The sequence below is a fragment of the Poromitra crassiceps genome (genome assembly GCF_964638095.1).
Source record: "Poromitra crassiceps genome assembly, chromosome: 19".
NCBI classification, from domain to species: Eukaryota; Metazoa; Chordata; class Actinopteri; order Beryciformes; family Melamphaidae; genus Poromitra; species Poromitra crassiceps.
This window is the reverse complement of record NC_139646.1, coordinates 11,174,546-11,193,168: the sequence shown is the minus strand read 5'-3', so window position 1 is coordinate 11,193,168 and position 18,623 is coordinate 11,174,546. Positions and strand designations below refer to the sequence as shown.

The 18,623-nt window shown below is 49.2% G+C and overlaps 1 protein-coding gene across 1 annotated transcript in view; it reads right to left on the bottom strand.

Moving 5' to 3' along the window:
* The window catches only part of znf827 (zinc finger protein 827), a gene marked incomplete at both ends in the record, with an annotated part of 107,080 nt that overhangs the window by 63,987 nt on the left and 24,470 nt on the right, over positions 1-18,623 (bottom strand). Inside the window, 2 exons of the mRNA XM_083656095.1 lie at positions 1,071-1,243; positions 4,200-5,486. Coding sequence (XP_083512221.1) covers positions 1,071-1,243; positions 4,200-5,486 — 1,460 coding nt within the window. The remainder of the gene's footprint in view (positions 1-1,070; positions 1,244-4,199; positions 5,487-18,623) is intronic.

Here is an 18,623-nt window from a genome sequence, read left to right as displayed (position 1 = left end):
CAATACACGTTTTTATATGGATATCTCAGGGAAATGCTTTGACTGTGGGGATGTTCATTCTTCACAAGCTCCTCTCTTAGTAACGATATACCATTGGCATAAATAAGATGTAGCTCAGTGGGATATACAGAGTCAGAGAAGAGACCAGGCAGCCTGGCTCACACACTGGGCTAATGTTAGGTTTGGCTGCCCTACCCACACTGTACCAGTACAACAACGTAGCCTCACGGTTAGATTTGTTAAACCAACATTTGCTCCAAAAGGAATTAAATCATAAAGTTAATCAAAATGCCACGGAAACATTAGGCTAATCAACACAGAGCTGCAAACATCAGTTCATCCGATAATTTCCGATAAAGTGAGAGGCTGACAGCAGCCCGGAGGTCTGACTTGTCTGGCTGATATACGAGCTCAATCTCCGACAACGAAAATCTGATTTTCGTACAGGCGTCATTTTGATAAACTGATCTCATAGTGGGAATCTTCCTGGTTACTTTTGGCGAAACAAAAAATATTACAACTTAAAGTGCCATATTTACAGAGCTAGACTGTATATAAATACACAACGCACTGTGCGCAAAACTAGAAACAGCAGCTCTACATAAGAAAGTTCAGAGGGGCGGGGACCTCACAGAGGTTCTAACTCAACGGAGCTAGTGCGCAGAATCTGGTTCACTGATCTGGCAGGATTTGGGCTTCACTCGACCCTGCTGGGCGGAGATAGCCACGCTCAGTCCATCTTATTTATGTCCATGCTACAGAACACCGAGAACAGAGACATTTTCTCTGGCACTACAGAACACTGAGAACAGTGAGGACATGCTTGGTTTTCTGGAGGCACTGCTGCATTTGGGTAATATCCACTGGTGAGGTGCTATAACAAACATCATAGTGTTTAATTGTGCCATGTAGAGCAGTATATTAGAGGTGACTTTAACTAAGGCATGCATATCCTTTAGTGTCAGCAATTAGTTACATCCCGAGAGTCCTAATAGCCACTGGGGACAGTTGATGTGTAAGGGGGAAAGTGTCACAGGCTAAAGAAAGGACATGAGTCCATATCATCTCACCTTCATGTGGGACTTGAGATTGTCTTTGCGAGCACAGCGGAAGGGACACAGGGGACACTGGTGGCTTTTCAAGCCTGTGTGGATGACCATGTGTCTCTTCCAGTAGCTCTTGCGTTTGATGACCAGTCCGCACACAGGACATTGGAACGGCTTGCCACCATCCTCAGGAGAGCCTTGAGGGGGAAAGCAGGTCATTGTTACCATGTGCAAATTCTAGTTCAACCTCAGCCGGTCATTAAAATCCAAGGAGTTTCAGAGTAGCTAGACTTAAGTATTATAGAGCATTGCAAAATTTATTGAGCATAATTAACCGTCATTTGCTTCCTGTGCAGAAATAAGAAATACTCTCTTACGGTCAATGGTAAGTCTGTGTTGGGGTCTGTCTGAGATTACCTCCACACACCTAACAGTGAAAACTTTCAGGGGACATGCCAGCTGGAAGCAATGGAACAATGGGAGTAAAAACCCAAACATGATTTAGTATCTCGATTATTGTTGTTGGCTTGATATCCGGCATCCATTACTGTTTAATTGGTCTTATTAGAAAGAGGCATGATTGCATTACAAATTCTACAAGGGCCTGTCAGGATGGCTTCATAAGTATTCCAGTGCTGTTCCTTGAAAAACATCTGGTAATCAGTGTTTGGTGAAATTACTGTGCTCAGCCATTCATTGACCTGAGGTGTAAAACCTCGAGACTGCCTATTTGCAACAATAAAGCGCCATCTGCGGCCCAACCTATCCGGGCGCAGAAGAGATCGCCACGCAAAACCCACTCCTGCTCACTCTACGATGAGGTGAAGTGAAGCGGAGATAGAAAATGGAGATGTCCAGTACTGCACGACGTGTGGGTTAGTGCCGTAGCCTTGGTACTTACATGGCTGCTTCCTATGTAATCAAGATATTTTTTTCCCTTTTTTTTTTTTTTTTTAGAAACGAGAAGTATGCTTCACATATATATGCAGAGTGTCGTACCGACCGGTGCAATAGAGTTTTATAGCGGAACTGGCAAGGGACTGCAATAAAACAAGACATGACAGTCAATAATCAAGGTCACATTTTTCAGTCTGGCGACCAAACAACTACCTGCATTTTTACAGCGCTGCTCGACCTTGACGGCTTGCGGCTTGGAGCAGACCCCCCTTTTTAGCATGCAGATCACAGAATATTACATCGACTGCCTCATCTGTCTCAAGTCAATTTGATCCAGCCATTTTAGATTTGGCGGGGTTACGACACAATCCCTCAAAAGTGGCCATCCGTCTCCCTGAAAACATTCTGTTCTCCCTAAAGGCTGTTCAGTTAGAAGCTGCCCTCTCCCCAGCCTTCTCTCTCCCTCTGTCTGTAAGAGTGAGATCGCTCTGTCTGTGAACACTTGTTTGGGTTATATGTCCAAGTCTGAGTACACACTTATAGGATATACTGCATGCATGGGAGCTAGAGAGAGAGAGAGAGAGAGAGAGAGAGAGAGAGACAGAGTGAAAAAGAGAGAGAGTGACACATACAGAGACAGTGAAAGAAAGAGAGACAGAGACAGTGAAAAAGAGTGAGACAGAGAAAAAAAGAGAGACAGAAACAGTGAAAGAGAGACAGAGAGAGAGAGAGAGAGAGAGAGAGACAGAGTGAAAAAGAGAGAGAGTGACACATACAGAGACAGAGACAGTGAAAGAAAGAGAGACAGAGACAGTGAAAAAGAGTGAGACAGAGAAAAAAAGAGAGACAGAAACAGTGAAAGAGAGAGAGAGAGAGAGAGAGAGAGAGAGAGAGAGAGAGAGAGAGAGAGAGAGAGAGAGAGAGAGAGAGAGAGAGCGCACATGCATCTGTATCCAGTCAGTGGAAAGTATGATGTGTTTGGCCTTAGGTCTGCTGTGCTGATCAGTGCAGAGGGCTCTGGTTAGTGGAGGCTGGAGCCAGGAGGAGGCTGCCGAGATGGATATGGACTCCAGGGCTCCCCACTGTGCCGAGCGCACACTGGCCGCCCCCTTTTGGCAGGGCGCACATCCCAGCGCAAACGAGCTGGTCTGGGAAGGCAGTGAGGTCTCAGTCGGAACCCCCCGTCGAGCCCACAGCCCATTTCCCAGACTAGAAGGCCAGCCAGAGCTGTTCTCTCTCCGCTATGCTCTGTGCTCGGCTGACAGTTAGACTGAGACTACACTACCCGCTACTTCAGTTCAACTGAGACTAGACTACTGGTTTTTCAGTTAGACTGAGACTACACTACTCGCTACTTCAGTTAAACTGAGACTACACTACTGGCTACTTCAGTTAAACTGAGACTACACTACTGGTTTTTCAGTTAAACTGAGACTACACTACTGGTTTTTCAGTTAAACTGAGACTAGACTACTGGTTTTTCAGTTAAACTGAGACTAGACTACTGGTTTTTCAGTTAAACTGAGACTACACTACTCGCTGCTTCAGTTAAACTGAGACTAGACTACTGGTTTTTCAGTTAAACTGAGACTACACTACTCGCTACTTCAGTTAAACTGAGACTACACTACTGGCTACTTCAGTTAAACTGAGACTACACTACTGGATACTTCAGTGTGACTGAGGTGAGAACAAAACCATTACAAAACTAGGGAATAGTGAGAAAACCATCCACTGTTTCGTGTCAGTAGTAATGCATTTTTATCCATTTGGTTTTGCACTTCCATTGCTATATTATCTTTGAAGTAACTTTTAATTCATGTGTAATTTGAAGAAACATACCGGTTGCAAAACCATTTTTTTTAAACAGACAAAGATCTCTTGAATTTCAGGTAAATTTGTACCACGGTTTTCCAAAAGAAAATGGCAAAGTGACAGAGGAAGAAAACTTTCCATGCAAGTGCCGCAGGAATGCTCTTGATCCTTTGTAGTCTCTGTTCAATACAAATAGTAAAAGGTCTTTCCATTTTATTGTAATAACCTTGCTTGAGCTTCTGTGTTTAACTGACAACAATTGGCCATGTTTTAGGGTTCTGTAACCATGACTCACTGAAGAAAAAAAAACATCTTTCCAACTGGCAATTCACTCTCAAAAATATTGAATACCATTATTTTGCAAACAGCTGAATGGAGATCTACGACGACTATGAACATAGCGGTATTGGATTGGATTGGATGAGAGCTCAAGTAAGTTACCTGCTTGGCTGCTAGGTTTTCCTCTGCCCTTTGGGGTGGAGGGCAACAGCAACTCCAGGCCCTGGGTGGGGGTAGAGGGTGTTGGGGCCTTCTGGTTCCTGTCCAGGAGGGGCTTCACGTCCTCCTGGAGGACCCCGGCACTCGCCAGGGGAGAACCCTCCTTCTTCTCCGCTAACAGGTTGCCCGCCGCCCTGGCTGCCACCTCTTTGAGCAAGGCAGCCGAGGAGGTCATCGACACCAGTGAGAGGAAGGAGCTGGCCGAGCCTTGGTGGTCGGCAGCGGCGCTGGCCGTCGACGAGGCTTGGCTCCGTTCGCTGACTTTCTTGGAAAGCGCTGCGAGGGTGGAGCTGGCCGACTGCGGGCTGAACGGCGAGGTGAAGGCGTCAAAGCGCACCACGTCTTCTCCTCGACCGCCTCCCCCGAGCGCCGACACCGCGGACGAGGCAGAGGTGGAGGAGGAGGAGGAAGAAGTGGAGGAGGACGAGGCCACTGCGTTCTTGTCTTGGAGGACAGCGTTTGCTGCCGCTTTGAGCTTCTGGATGGCAGAGTCCGGGGACAGGCTGGACCCACAGGGTGCCGAGCAGCCGGCCGGTGGCCACTTGTCTGCGACACCCACCCACACGAAGCCGCTGCCGTTGCTAGAAGTGACGGAGGAGAATGGGTCATGGGGCTCTTGCTTGATGTTCGTGACTGAGGGTGCCAAGGAGGCCGGGGAGGCCGAGGCCGAGCTGCTGTTGTTGTTGTTATTGGCCAGTTTTCGGGCGAGAGCACTTAGCTGCTGGGCATGGTGGGACGACGGGGAGAGGGTCAGGGGCGGGGCTAGACCTATGGGAGGAGACTCTCCCCCGGCGCCTCCCCTGGACGACCGGCCCAGCAGCTCCCCGGCTTCAAGTTTCAACGACCCGGCCTCTAGGAGGCGCCGTAGGTTGCTGCTGAGGGGCTTCCCCAGGGCGCGAGAGGCCGCCTCGCCGTACAGCGACGATACCACCGAGGAGAGTGTGTCCTGAGCAGAGAACGCGCCCGCGTCCAGTCCGAGAAGCTCCAGAGAGGCACGGTGGACGGGCGTGGGGCAACCCAGTGAGCTCTCGCCTCCGGAGGTGTCGTGGTCCCCGGACCCGGCGGCGACTCCGGGATGCTCGTCCGGAGAAGAGCCCCGCGGCAGGAGGAGCTCGTCCTGGGCGTCTCCGTAGGATGACGACTCTGAGCGCGTGTCAGAGGCGTTCCCAAACCAGCTTTCCTCCTCCACAGGACCGCCATCAGGCCCTCCCTCCTCGTTGCTGTCCACATCTAGGAGAGGAGAAAAGACAAACAATTGACTATGAGGGAACAGAGAAGAAAGCACTGAGAATGTTGTGATGGAGGATACACATCATCTACCATCTGTATCTGTATGGAAGGAATAAAGTCCTCAACAACACATTGCTTTCGTTAATACACCGACTTGGGCATACTCTTTCTGCTAGAACACAGAGTTTGTGAATTCTGAGTAAGAACTGTGAACATCAGGCACCTATTTGGTAACGGTTAAAAAAATGAGGTCACCATAGCCTCTGGCTGATGGCAGTCAGGCAGCTTTTATTATCTCTAGAAATGACAAAAAATATACATCTTACATGTGTCAACTGTCACTGGTACAACCAGGAAGCCAAAGTAGGACTAGGATTTAGACATCTCATTACCCAAACTAAGCCTTCTCAATTACCAGCCCAAGCACCAATCAAATCGCCCTAAAGAAAAAAAATATAGCGCTCAATCACAGCAGGGGTAACAGCAAGCAGACAGCTAAAATGAGTTGCAACGGAAATTCAACCTTTTTCTTATATATATTGGCAGCTTCCCTCAGGGTGCATCCAAGATGGTTGAGTAATTTTGATTTTTCTGTCCTTTTTTAACCATATTTTTTTTCCCACCCTTGGTCTCGAAGAGCCTAGTAAAGGGGTTACCATGACGACGGGTCCTTCTGGGAGGCTAGACAGCAAAGATTAGGGTAATGGAGGTTACAGAACTAGATTAATATTCATGAGCCTGCAGATACCACCGGGGAGCCAATAAGGATAGGGTTAAGGTCACCAAGGGTCATTAATATACACTTCATGTATCAATATTCATAAGCAAAACATTACAGCTTGCCAGACAAGGGCGAACAAAGAAAAGTGAATATTCCTGATACATATTAACAAACCTCCGTAAGAATATGTCAGAAGCAGCGAGCCTGGGCAAAAAAGAAAATGTCAAAACTGTTTGTTTCTTTCCTCTGGGTTACTGTGTACAACCTTAACAGAGCACGATTCTAATGCATATGAACCAGATGCAATTTAGTGGACAAACAGGGCAATCGTGCATTTGCAAAACTATGAAGCAACAAAATAATTATTAAAATGTCTCACAGACACGCACCACAAATACACACAATCGATGTGCACTGCACACGCACACGCACACGCACACACACACACACACACACACACACACACACACACACACACACACACACACACACTGTCTTCACCCTGATGACCCTCTGCTCTCTGTTTACAGGCAGAGGCAGAGTGGTTACCAGGCAACCCCAGCCCAGCGACCTGTTGGGATCATTAAGAGTTGGCTGACATCTGGCCAGCGCCACTGACCACGGTCCACAAAGGTGACCGCAATCACAGCCCACTATGATGATACTACTACGACCGCTACTCTGCTGCTGCAACAGATATCAAACGGGGCTACACACTGGCTAACAACATCTTCTCATCTCCATCATCTCTCACACACACATACTAACTGTACACACACTGCTGCCATCTTACACTTAGCAGTGTTTATTTACACAATCAAAACGCTCACACAAGATGTCAAGACGCCAAAAGAATACCGTGTCTATTTACACAATCAAAACGCTCACGCAAGATGTCAGATGCCAGATGCCAAAAACAAAAGCGATGGATTATGCAATAAAAGTGGCCACAGGGCATTCCTCTAAACATCTAAAAGCCCACGTCTATTAGAACCTGCTGAAGATATAATAAGACTGATGAGCACATGGCGCGCACATGACCCTCTTCACGTCTTAATAGGGCTGTCACAGAGGTGAGAGAGAGAGCGTCAGATTGTGCTGATTGTGACACACTGATTTCCCATGCCCCTTGAAGCTTTGTGTCACCTGAGCAGGGTTAACAGGAATGAAAGAGAGGGAGAGAGAGAGAGAGAGAGAGAGAGAGAGAGAGAGAGAGAGAGAGTGAGTCATGCAGGGCAGGGCTTGACCCGCTTCCATGTGACACGCGGAAAGCAGCCAGAGCCTCTAATGGCTGTAATGTGGTTAGAGGGAAATGGCTAGATTGCTGACCCAAGGTCTCAGCTTTGAGGCTGAACTCTCGTGCTTCCCCTAGGTGCACTGGTAAACCTCGGGGGCGGGTGGGGGGGGGGGGGTTGGGTGGGCAACTGAACGCAACACTACACCGCCAGGCTGCTGCCAGAATGCTACAGTGCACTGATGCGCTCTGCTGCCGCGGCTTTGTGTGACACAGGCGAGCCACCCCGTGGGCGGGATGACATTTCCCAAGGTCATGGTCTCCGGCCCGAGCTCTCAGGGGGGCTTTGTCTGAGCTCCCTACTCGCGACCACTGCTGTGTGCCCACCCCATACACACACACACACACAAGCACAAACATATGCACGTGCACTGCTGTGTGCCCACCCCACACACACACACACACAAGCACAAACATATGCACGTGCACTGCTGTGTGCCCACCCCACACACACACACACACAAGCACAAACATATGCACGTGCACTGCTGTGTGCCCACCCCACACACACACAAGCACAAACATATGCACGTGCACTGCTGTGTGCCCACCCCACACACAAGCACAAACATGCATGTGCACTGCTGTGTGCCCACCCCCCACACACACACACAAGCACAAACATATTGCACGTGCACTGCACAGTGCTGCACACACACGTTTAACTACAAATATGCAGGCAAGAATGTGATTAAACGCAACCTAAAGCCCCTCCCCCCTAACTGCATCCCCCCCCCCGCGACACACATTCTACTGCCTTGCCTCCAGTACAGTGGCTGGCTGGCTCGGGGACAGACAGTGACTGCACGCCCCCCCCCCCCCCCCCCCCCCCCCCCCCCCCCCCCCTCAGTGATGGAAGCTGGGAGATACGGGGCCGGGGCGGCGCGGCGAGCGTCTGCCTCTGAAAGGGAAGCGTTTAGCGGTGTAATGGCGGGGATGACTTGCATGTGGAGACAAACAGCTGCGGGGGTTCTGCTCAGCAGTCCGGATCTGTTATCACTCACACACGGCTGATTCAGTGCTGCAGCGGCGGCGGGGGATTCTCCCACTGGGCCACAGACGTATAGTATAGCGCCACCGCATAATATAGACAAAGAGAGATAGTACGAGTGAGAGCGACAGCGGAGGCTACAGAGAACGAGGCTGAGCGCCGCGCGCGGGCCTATAGAATTTAAGACCGGCTAGAATAAACTCCCTGAAGCCTGACCACACAGAGATCTACTCTGAGGAACTAAAAATAGTGGTATGTAGCTCCGCTATAGCTTACAGTGTTTGGAAATCCATGAGTTGTGTTGAGCTGTCAAAACAAGAGACAAGCAGCCCACGGACTGCGAGTACAGCTAAAAACAGTTGGACATCACAGGTAGCATAGTTGTTCATTGTTTCACCATGCAGTGCTGTCAACAATCTCCATTTATGAACTTGGCAGGATTATTTTGGCCACTGGCTTTTCTAGGCCAGAGTGGTGTGTGTATGTGTATGTGTGTGTTTGTGCACGTGTGTGTACGTGCGTGTGTGTACTACGCACATACATTTGTGTGTTCTGCTGGGCTCAGTACAGGCAGATTTCAGCTCACCTCGTCACACACACAGCGATCCCTGGTAATATAAAGGGCGCGCGGGGAGTTAGAGGAGGCAGAGAAGAGCAAGGGACTGGAGTAAAGGTTGTTCGGCAGGTCACCCACCACATGACTTACGTGAGGCTGCCGACCAACATATTCCTTCTCACACACAAACACACAAACACACGCACACGCACACACACACACACACACACACACACACACAGCTATTCTGTGACTTAGCCAGGCATGAACATTGGCCTGGCTGACCCCAGGCCTGAGCAGGGTAGGAGGAGAGGAGGCGGACCCCAGGCCTGAGCAGGGTAGGAGGAGAGGAGGCGGACCCCAGGCCTGAGCAGGGTAGGAGGAGAGGAGGCGGACCCCAGGCCTGAGCAGGGTAGGAGGAGAGGAGGCGGACCCCAGGCCTGAGCAGGGTAGGGGGAAGAGGAGGCGGCTAGGGGGAAGAGGAGGCGGACCCCAGGCTTGAGCAGGGTAGGGGGAGACGAGGTGGACCCCAGGCCTGAGCAGGGTAGGGGGAAGAGGAGGCGGACCCCAGGCCTGAGCAGGGTAGGGGGAAGAGGAGGCGGACCCCAGGCCTGAGCAGGGCAGGGGGAAGAGGAGGCGGACCCCAGGCCTGAGCAGGGTAGGGGGAAGAGGAGGCGGACCCCAGGCCTGAGCAGGGTAGGGGGAAGAGGAGGCGGACCCCAGGCCTGAGCAGGGTAACAGGAAGAGGAGGCGGACCCCAGGCCTGAGCAGGGTAGGAGGAAGAGGAGGCGGACCCCAGGCCTGAGCAGGGTAGGGGGAAGAGGAGGCGGACCCCAGGCCTGAGCAGGGTAGGGGGAAGAGGAGGGGGACCCCAGGCCTGAGCAGGGTAGCGGGAAGAGGAGGCGGACCCCAGGCCTGAGCAGGGTAGGAGGAGAGGAGGCGGACCCCAGGCCTGAGCAGGGTAGGGGGAAGAGGAGGCGGACCCCAGGCCTGAGCAGGGTAGGAGGAGAGGAGGCGGACCCCAGGCCTGAACAGGGTAGGGGGAAGAGGAGGCGGACCCCAGGCCTGAGCAGGGTAGAGGGAAGAGGAGGCGGACCCCAGGCCTGAGCAGGGTAGGAGAGGAGGAGGACCCCAGGCCTGAACAGGGTAGGAGAGGAGGCGGACCCCAGGCCTGAGCAGGGTAGGAGGAGAGGAGGCGGACCCCGGCCTGAGCAACGTAGGGGGAAGAGGCGGCGGAAAGGGGAAGGAAGGAATGGATGGAAGGATGGATAATGGAGGTGGTTACTTTGGCTGGGCAGGACAGAAGGGGAGGCCATTAGCCGATTAAGGCTGGGCGGGTGCATCAATACTGTGCCGATGTCAAGAGGAGACGAGGAGAGTCATGCCCATGAGCTAATAATATAGCAAGCAACGACAGAGAGAGAGAGAGAGAGAGAGAGAGAGAGAGAGAGAGAGAGAGAGAGAGAGAGAGAGAGAGAGAGAGAGAGAGAGATCACAACAGAAAGAATAACTGATTGGTGACAAGCAGCAGTGGTGGTGGTGCAGGTCAGGGTATCACCGAAAACTGCAAAGGCTGCAGACCGGCAAACCATAAAAGCTGTCAAAACTTTAAAGACTACCACAACATAGCGAGAGACGAAAGCCATCGCATCACACACACACACACACACACACACACACACACACAGCACCTGAACTGATTCTCCTCACATCTTGCCTGCTACTGTATGACTGGTAGGGGAAGGCAGTGTGTGTGTGTGTGTGTGTGTGTGTGTGTGTGTGTGTGTGTGTGTGTGTGTGTGTGTGTGAGTGTGTGCGTGTGGGCGGGGGTTAAGGAGGCAGGGCAGGGGGGTGAGGACACAGGGAGGAAGGGAGTGAGTGAGTGTGGATGTGGTGAGGAAGGAGCCGCGCTGGTAATTAAGTGTCCGGCTGGGCCCTTGGCGGGGGTTGCCACGGCCGCGGGCTATGCTAATGAGCGCGCCCGGCGGTCAGGTCTGCCTTATTAGCGCTCGCTGGACAATATGGTGGGAGAGACGCTCGAGCGTCCGGCGGCCTCACGTCTCTGCAAATGACCAACAGCTCTCCCGACGAAGAAGCTACCGTAATTCCATTAATTGGGACGCATTGGATCGGGGATCTCTTCCCTTCTCGTAATCTCTCACTTGCTTGCTCTCTTTCACACCTCCTCTCTCTCTCTCTCTCCCTCTATCCCTATCCCTTATGTCTCACTACCCTGGAATACCATGTAAAAAAAATTCAGATGCTCTAAATATAACCAGCTGGATGTGGCTAAGCTAGCAGACATAAAATTCCTCCCCCTTCACATGAATTTACGGGTCATCAATCTTAAATGTAGTTGTTTTTCTCTCGCTCGTTTGGAGGAGCAACGTGATAATTGCTCGAGAGTTTATCCATCATCATGTTATTTCTAATATGAAGCAGATGAAAGATGACGAGCAACGAGAGACAGAGAGCATAACGAGAGAGCATAGCGGGCAAGATCAGTGGTCAGTGGAGGCAAGATGTCATTACAGCAGTAGGCAGTAGGCAGTAGGCAGTAGGCAGTAGGCACTACTAGCAGGCAGATCATTGTCTCTTGTTGATCTTGGTGCTGGACTGATGCCCTGTGCATTTAGGAAGTACTGTAACACCATACAAAAAGCTGCACCGAGGCTCTGATAGACTCTCCTCTTAGCAGCCAGTACTGTACATGTAGCAGACAGTGGAGTTAGTAAAACCATTATACACACATCTAGTCATCGGTAGGCTGACACCGTCTTGATCCAGACTAAAAATTCCTCCCGTGTATCGATCAAGGTTCCGCTTATCCAACTCCCCACCATTTCAAATCTTTATAATATAAACCTGTTATGCTGTCCAACTGGCAGTCTGCGACAAAGACAACCAAAAGAGCCAGATCTTTTAGTTGGAATCTGAGGTGAGGTGACACTCGCAGTGCGGATCAGGGTTCAGGCAGCAGGGCTATATATAATGGTGGTCGAGTCGTATTGAAATGTAGTGCAAATTACCATCTGTGTATTTTGGGCCTTGGCCTCCGTGGTTTGTGGGTACTTTGGGCAGGATGCCAGAGGTGAAACAGGAAGGAGAAGTGTTCTTGGAAGAGAATGAGACGACTGAGAGCCCCAGACCTCTGAAATTCCTCATTGCAGATGGAGCGCCCTTTACCCCCTGGTTTATTTTTCCCTTCCATTTTTAGCATCTCATGTTTAAAAAAAAACCCACATGCTCATCATCTCAGATGTGTCATCAAAGCTATGGACCTAAAGTGCTGGAGGGAGAGATGCGGTATGTCTATTGCATCTTTGCAGCAAAACACCGACAACATTGCAAAGATTTGTGATTAAAGAGGAAAACGGCTACATTTCATTTGTCACTTTATTGTCCTGCCCTAGAATGATTCAGCCCTGGGCCTTTGATACAAGGACAAGGACTTGCAGCATGTGACAGCAGAACTCAGCTGAGTTTTACATGCATTTGTGTTGTGATGTTTGCAATGGATGAAACAGACCCGCTTCTCAACATAAGGTGGAAACAATAGTGTCAAAAAAGTCACAAATGATTCACAAAGCCCTCGTTCACATATTCCAAAGAAGAACTCCTGACCCGTTATCTATCTTGTAATGTCATCCGACTGTTCATCCGTTAGATGAAGATACAAAACATTGGCGAGAATGACCTTTTTTGTTTGCGCTGCTGGTAGCATGATCTTGTGCTATTGCAATGTGCTGTGCAATTCCCGCAATTAATAGCTAGTTTTGTCATTTTGCCATGTTTGTTAATAAATTAAGATAGTGCCAATTTCCATTGTGCGGGCAAAAGTGTCATGTCAAGTGTCGGTGTTGTGTTTTATGTGTGTCTTGTAAACCCATGGGGGTTGTGGGCATGTGGAGTGCATGACGCTTGAATAAATCAAATCAAATGAAAAATCTAAATGTCATGGCATGGAGTGAGACCATTACAACCAAACAGGCTGTGCAACTAATCGACTAAAAGGTGGAAGCACTAGTATTTAAAGTCTATTTAAAACATGTTGTCAACACTTAGGAGATAACACTATTGATGTCCTTCCTATGTTCACACACTGAATCCATACATGTGTGTCCTCCCTATGGAGGAGGGAAAGCAAAAACAGAATTCAGCTAGTACCAGCATTAATAAGGTCTCGCCTGATTAGTCTTAAAGTCGAACTGAACCCGTTCGTCACGTGCATATGAGTCCGTTTCAGACTGAAAACATAGTTTGTCTAAGATGACAGGTTGAGAGGCGGGTCATAGTATCATGTCGATGATTTTATTTGACAATTCTGGGGACTGGATTGGGCTTTGGCCAATGAGGTTAGTGGCTGAGTGGAGCTCAGCGAGCCGCAGGCAGCCAGCTGCCTTCGTGTTGCCGAGCGGCGAGTGCAGCACGTCGGCCTGGAATCTCCGAAGTGCGACCCCTGACAACCAAGCTCTCGGATGCGCGCGCCATTATCGCTGCTGTAAATACGATATCCCTGGAATGCGCGTTTTAACGAGCCAGTTACATTTCTTTGCATTCTTAGAGATTATAGTTTTGGTTTTTGTTCATGTTTCTAACAATTGGCCAAGTTAGTACCGTAAATTCCGGACTATAAGACGCACCGGTCTATAAGCCGCACCTTCAAAGGTGACTATTTTTTTCTTCTATAAGCCGCACCGGTCTATAAGCCGCGGGTGTTTTGATGTTTAATTACCATATGTAAGGCTTCGTGCACAGAGGGGATTGTCGGGAAAGAGAGGCTGTTTGGGGAAGCTCCCATTTATTAACATTTCAACAAAACAAAAGTCAGGTCACTAATCCCCAGACAAAATCACACATTGTGGTATTTTTTGTTTTTTTTACAGTGCACACAGTGTCCGCGGTGTGGTGAAAAGAGGGCAAGAGAGGAAATTAAAACAGAAGTGGATTTATAGTTAGAAAGAGTGCTAAAGAAGAGAGAATTCCGTTTTTTATTTTTTTATTTTAGTTACTCACAGTACTATTGACCAGTCCAACTCAAAAGATATTCGGCAGTTTCACTTTGAGCTCTTGTTCCGCCGCTGGGCACACAGTGTCCGCGGTGTGGTGAAAAGAGGGCAAGAGAGGAAATTAAAACAGAAGTGGATTTATAGTTAGAAAGAGTGCTAAAGATAGTCCGGTCTGGTTATGACGAGTCTCGCTGGGTACAGTACGCCAAAGCGATATCCATTGACTCGATGATGCTGTTGTATGTTGCGCGTTTCTGTTGCACCAACGCGGAGAGGTCCTGCCGACGAAAAAGCGCGTACCCTCCCAGGTGAGGGGCTTCTTCCCCGCAGCCTGGAGGATGAGTTGACGGTCGGGCCAGCGGAGTAGGCAGATGAAGATGGCCCTCGGTGGCAGGCCGGGGTCTGGACGTGGCCGAGGCGCCCGGTGTGCCCTGTCCACCTCTGGTGGTTTCTCGCCTTCCTTCAGGTCCAGGATGTAACACAGGATTTTGCCACAAAAGCGTCCATGTCACCAATCTCAGCTCCTCTTTTACATTGATCAGGCGAATGTTATTTCTTTTACTCCTGCTGATTAAGTCATCAACCTGCGTGTACAGGGTTTCGATTTTGCATTTTATGCATTTTCGGACTCACTGTGTTGTTTTTGTCCTCCAGTGCGCGGATGCGCTTTTCCGCATTATAAACTCTGTTCACGGTTGCCTTAGTTTCTTTAGTGAGTGAGTGGATGGACTTCTGCACGTTTTCAAACTTGTTTTCAAGCTGCTCAAAACCTCTGAGCGATGTCGGACTTAATCGATAGTGTTTCACGGAGTAAAAGTTTAGCCCAAGCGTGTATCTCCAGCCTCCAGCAGGTGAGTCATTTCCTCATTCATGGCGTGATTGCTTCGTCTTTTTCTTTCTGCTTACCTGTGTTGTGTTATGTTATGTTATGTTATGTTGTTAAAAGAGGGCAAGAGAGGAAATTAAAACAGAAGTGGATTTATAGTTAGAAAGAGTGCTAAAAAAGAGAGATTTTTTTTTTTTTTTTTGAAAAAATCCATAGATAAGACGCACCGTTATATAAGCCGCAGGGGGCAAAAAAGGCCAAAAAACGGGAAAAAAGCCGCGGCTTATAGTCCGGAATTTACGGTAGTTAGTTTATGGGATAGGAATTCTGCCAGATGACAGGCACTAGGCGCCATTTTCTACTTCATTTGGAAGAGAGAATTATCCTGAAATGAAGATTTGATTGACAGCTGCATGTCGTGATATGATTGGTTGAAATGGGGTAGAAATTTGATAGTACTAGGTGACGTCAGCAAACTGTACATTACTGTTAACAATGAAATCTTGAAAAATGCAGACAGTTCAAATGTTTTTAGGAGGTGAGCTTTAAGAGAGTCATATTTGCCCTCGGCAGGAGGGTCTGTGAGGAGACCTACTATTCTGGAAGCTGTGGTGCTCCCCAGCGCTGCCACAACGTTGTACTGCAGCCGGTGGACACTGGACAATGGGCTTCAGTCAAACAGTTCCGTCTATGTTAGTGAACACACTATCCTATGTCATCGTTAGTGGCTACTATCTGAACTAATTGTGGCTACATGTTAGCTGAGAGGTGCTAACGTTAGCTAATGGAAACAAGCCACAGTAAGAGACTCTTCTGACATTCATTGACAATGCTGAAATTCCATAGATACCAGATCTACACGCAACACTACCACATTTTGGGAATGGATTTCCAAAACAACATAGGAACATGTAAGCCAGCCACGGAGCCTCGCCCAAGCTTCAGGGCCACGCCAAATCAGACAGTGGGGAGAAGCTACGAAACTACCGTAGACAAGTGGTTCCCAAACCCCCAGGCCGCGGACCGGTGCCGGTCCGCAAAGCATTTGCTGCCGGGCTGCACGGAAACGATTCGGCGAGGGAGAAAAAGAGAGAAAGAGAGAGAGCGAGAGAGACAAAGAGAAAGTGCGATAGAGCAAGAGAGACAGAGAGAGAGACAAAGAGAGAGAGAGCGAGAGAGCGAGACAGAGTGATCAAGAGAGAGAGAGACAGAGTGGTGCTGCAAACACACTGGAAACAGAACAGACGTGGAAGCGAGGCGAATGATCAGTCTGGAAGCATCTTTGTTAACACTTTGAGTGCCACGGCCCTTGGGCAAAAGGTTGCTTGCTGTGCCACATAGGCCGCAATGCATTTTAAAACAGTCATATAATTTTTTTAATAATTACTATGTAAACACTGAACACGCACAAATAACGATGAGACTCTCTTCTATCACCTGCAAAAAAAAGTTTATTGATCCCATTTTCCGTTCTTTAGTTATGAGCCGGAGAAGATAGCTTGATTGAAGCAAAAACATCCCTTTTTTTCTACGAGCTGAGATAATGAGCCTTTTGTGAAATTAAACATTTCAAGCACATCACTGACTCTGAAGCTAATTTTCTGATGTCTGGGTCTGTCTGGGTGAAGTGTATGCTGCTCTGCTGCTCTGCGTGCTCCCCCCCCCCCCCCTCAACTGCACACGCCTCCTGGGTGTGTCTTATGTGTCTGGTGGCTCTCAGTCTCTGCTGAGTTTGCTGCGCACACACAGTGAATGGTGCGCGACATTCAGCTTTTTGGTTCCGCGTGTGTTTGTCACGGGCTGGCATGCTTCCAGTTCGGAATAATAAGGCTGATTATGTGAATGTGCTGTTGCAGCGTACATGGAGGTGCTCAGTTGTGACAGCGGATGCTGCTGCTGGGGGCACAGCTGGCGTTGTGCTCGTTTATGGAGGCACGTCGATGCATACGGACGGATGCGATGCGATTTCCTCATTTTCCCCAGTGACTATTTCTGTGTGTTTGGCTCCTTTTTCTCTGATCAGGAGAGTGCTGTCGCCACCTAATGGGTTTGTAAAATAGGTTATCGACCTCCAATAGCTACAATATTGTTAGAGGCGACGTAAGAAGCTTAGATCGACACCCCCCCGTCAAAAAAACAATTTGGAGTTATGACGCCATTTGGCGTCGCTGGCACTGTACGGTAAATTTCTAATGACGCCATATGGCGTCGCTGGCACTGAACGTGTTAACAGACTAGAGCGATCACAGAAGGCCGCGGCGCAGGTGGCTCGCGCCCTGCATCGAGAGTTTCCGCATCTGGTCTATTTTTGACGCGAGCCGCGAGTTATTATGTGCAGCCAGCCAGGCAGTACAAGTTGTAACCGATGTGGTGCAAAACAGAGTGCTTCTGGTGCCAACGGCCGGCATCCTGCTCGAGCTGAATTGACGCGTGGCAGGCTTCTGTTTCCAGTGTGTTTGCGCCGAGAGATGGAGACAGAGAAGCCACTTCTTAACATGCAGTGGAATCCGTATTATAACCCGCTCCTAGCCGGTTGGCCTGCATGTTAAACAACAATTAGCCGGCCTACGCGCACTCCCGCAAGTCCGTATCTTATTCACCTCGCTCGCCGGTGTAAGATCCGGATTCGCGCAAAAGGAGGTGCAGTTAAACAGTGGCAGGTCATTATCCGCAGATCTGCCATAGAGGCTCTTCGTGACTCACTTCACTGCACTTCACGTTCACTAGTTTTTCCGCCCCCTGTATGTTGAGTGTTGGTGAAAAATAAAAATAAAAATATAGCAGACGTTTTCGTTAGTGTAGAGCACCGTTTAAAAGCCACACAAGCAGCATCAGTCCCGCCGGCCAGCGCTGGACCCGCTGTGAGGAAACACACAGGAGGAAACTGAAATGTCAAAACAGACATCCCTTGCTAGGCCAGTCCTTTTTTTTAATCGAGATCATGCAACGACAAGTAGCCTACTTCAGGCCAGCAAGACGGCAGGAAAGAACCAGAAGCGTGCCTGCCGCCGTCAAAAGCGAAAGCGACCCGACGTAGGCTGTCAATTTAGCGGAGGTTGTCTGTTTCAATAACGAAAGCTCCTTTACCGAGAACGACGTGCCGACCAATTAAATATTCTTGCTGCGAAATCGGCCTCTTAATGACAACACTGGAATAAATAAGATCGACTACGACTATAGAGGCTATAAAGAATGGACTATAGAGAAATAAATGGATTCAAAACGTTTATTTAGGAAACATAGGCTATCAAACTTTTGTGGGGAGAAATACATTTAAAACTACCGTAGTCAGATATGACTAGTTGCCACTGCAGCAAATCACCCACAGTGATTGACGACGGTGCGACCACTATTTTGACTGCCTCATAGGCGCTAAAGCTGTTTCCTATCACATTTCTTGTGTTTGATACATGCTACCGCGCCACCACGCCCCCCCCCCCCCCCCCCGCCCACTGGCAGAAAAAACGGCTCATATCCAGTTGTTTCTTAACAAAGACCCCTCATGTTTAGAAAGGCAAAACCTGAAAATATCCTGTTCTCTGTAGCCTGACAAGATCCAGAGTTCATGTTTAAAAGGCACTAGAGAGTGGCAGCATAGATCTTCTATTACTATCTAGATGATTCACCGCAGGCTCCACCAATTCTAACAAATGGTAGCAGCAAGTCTCCCAAATGGTCACGTGGTCACCTCTCCTCTGAAGTGTTGTGAGAGGACTGTGCCTGGTGACGCGGGGTTAGTG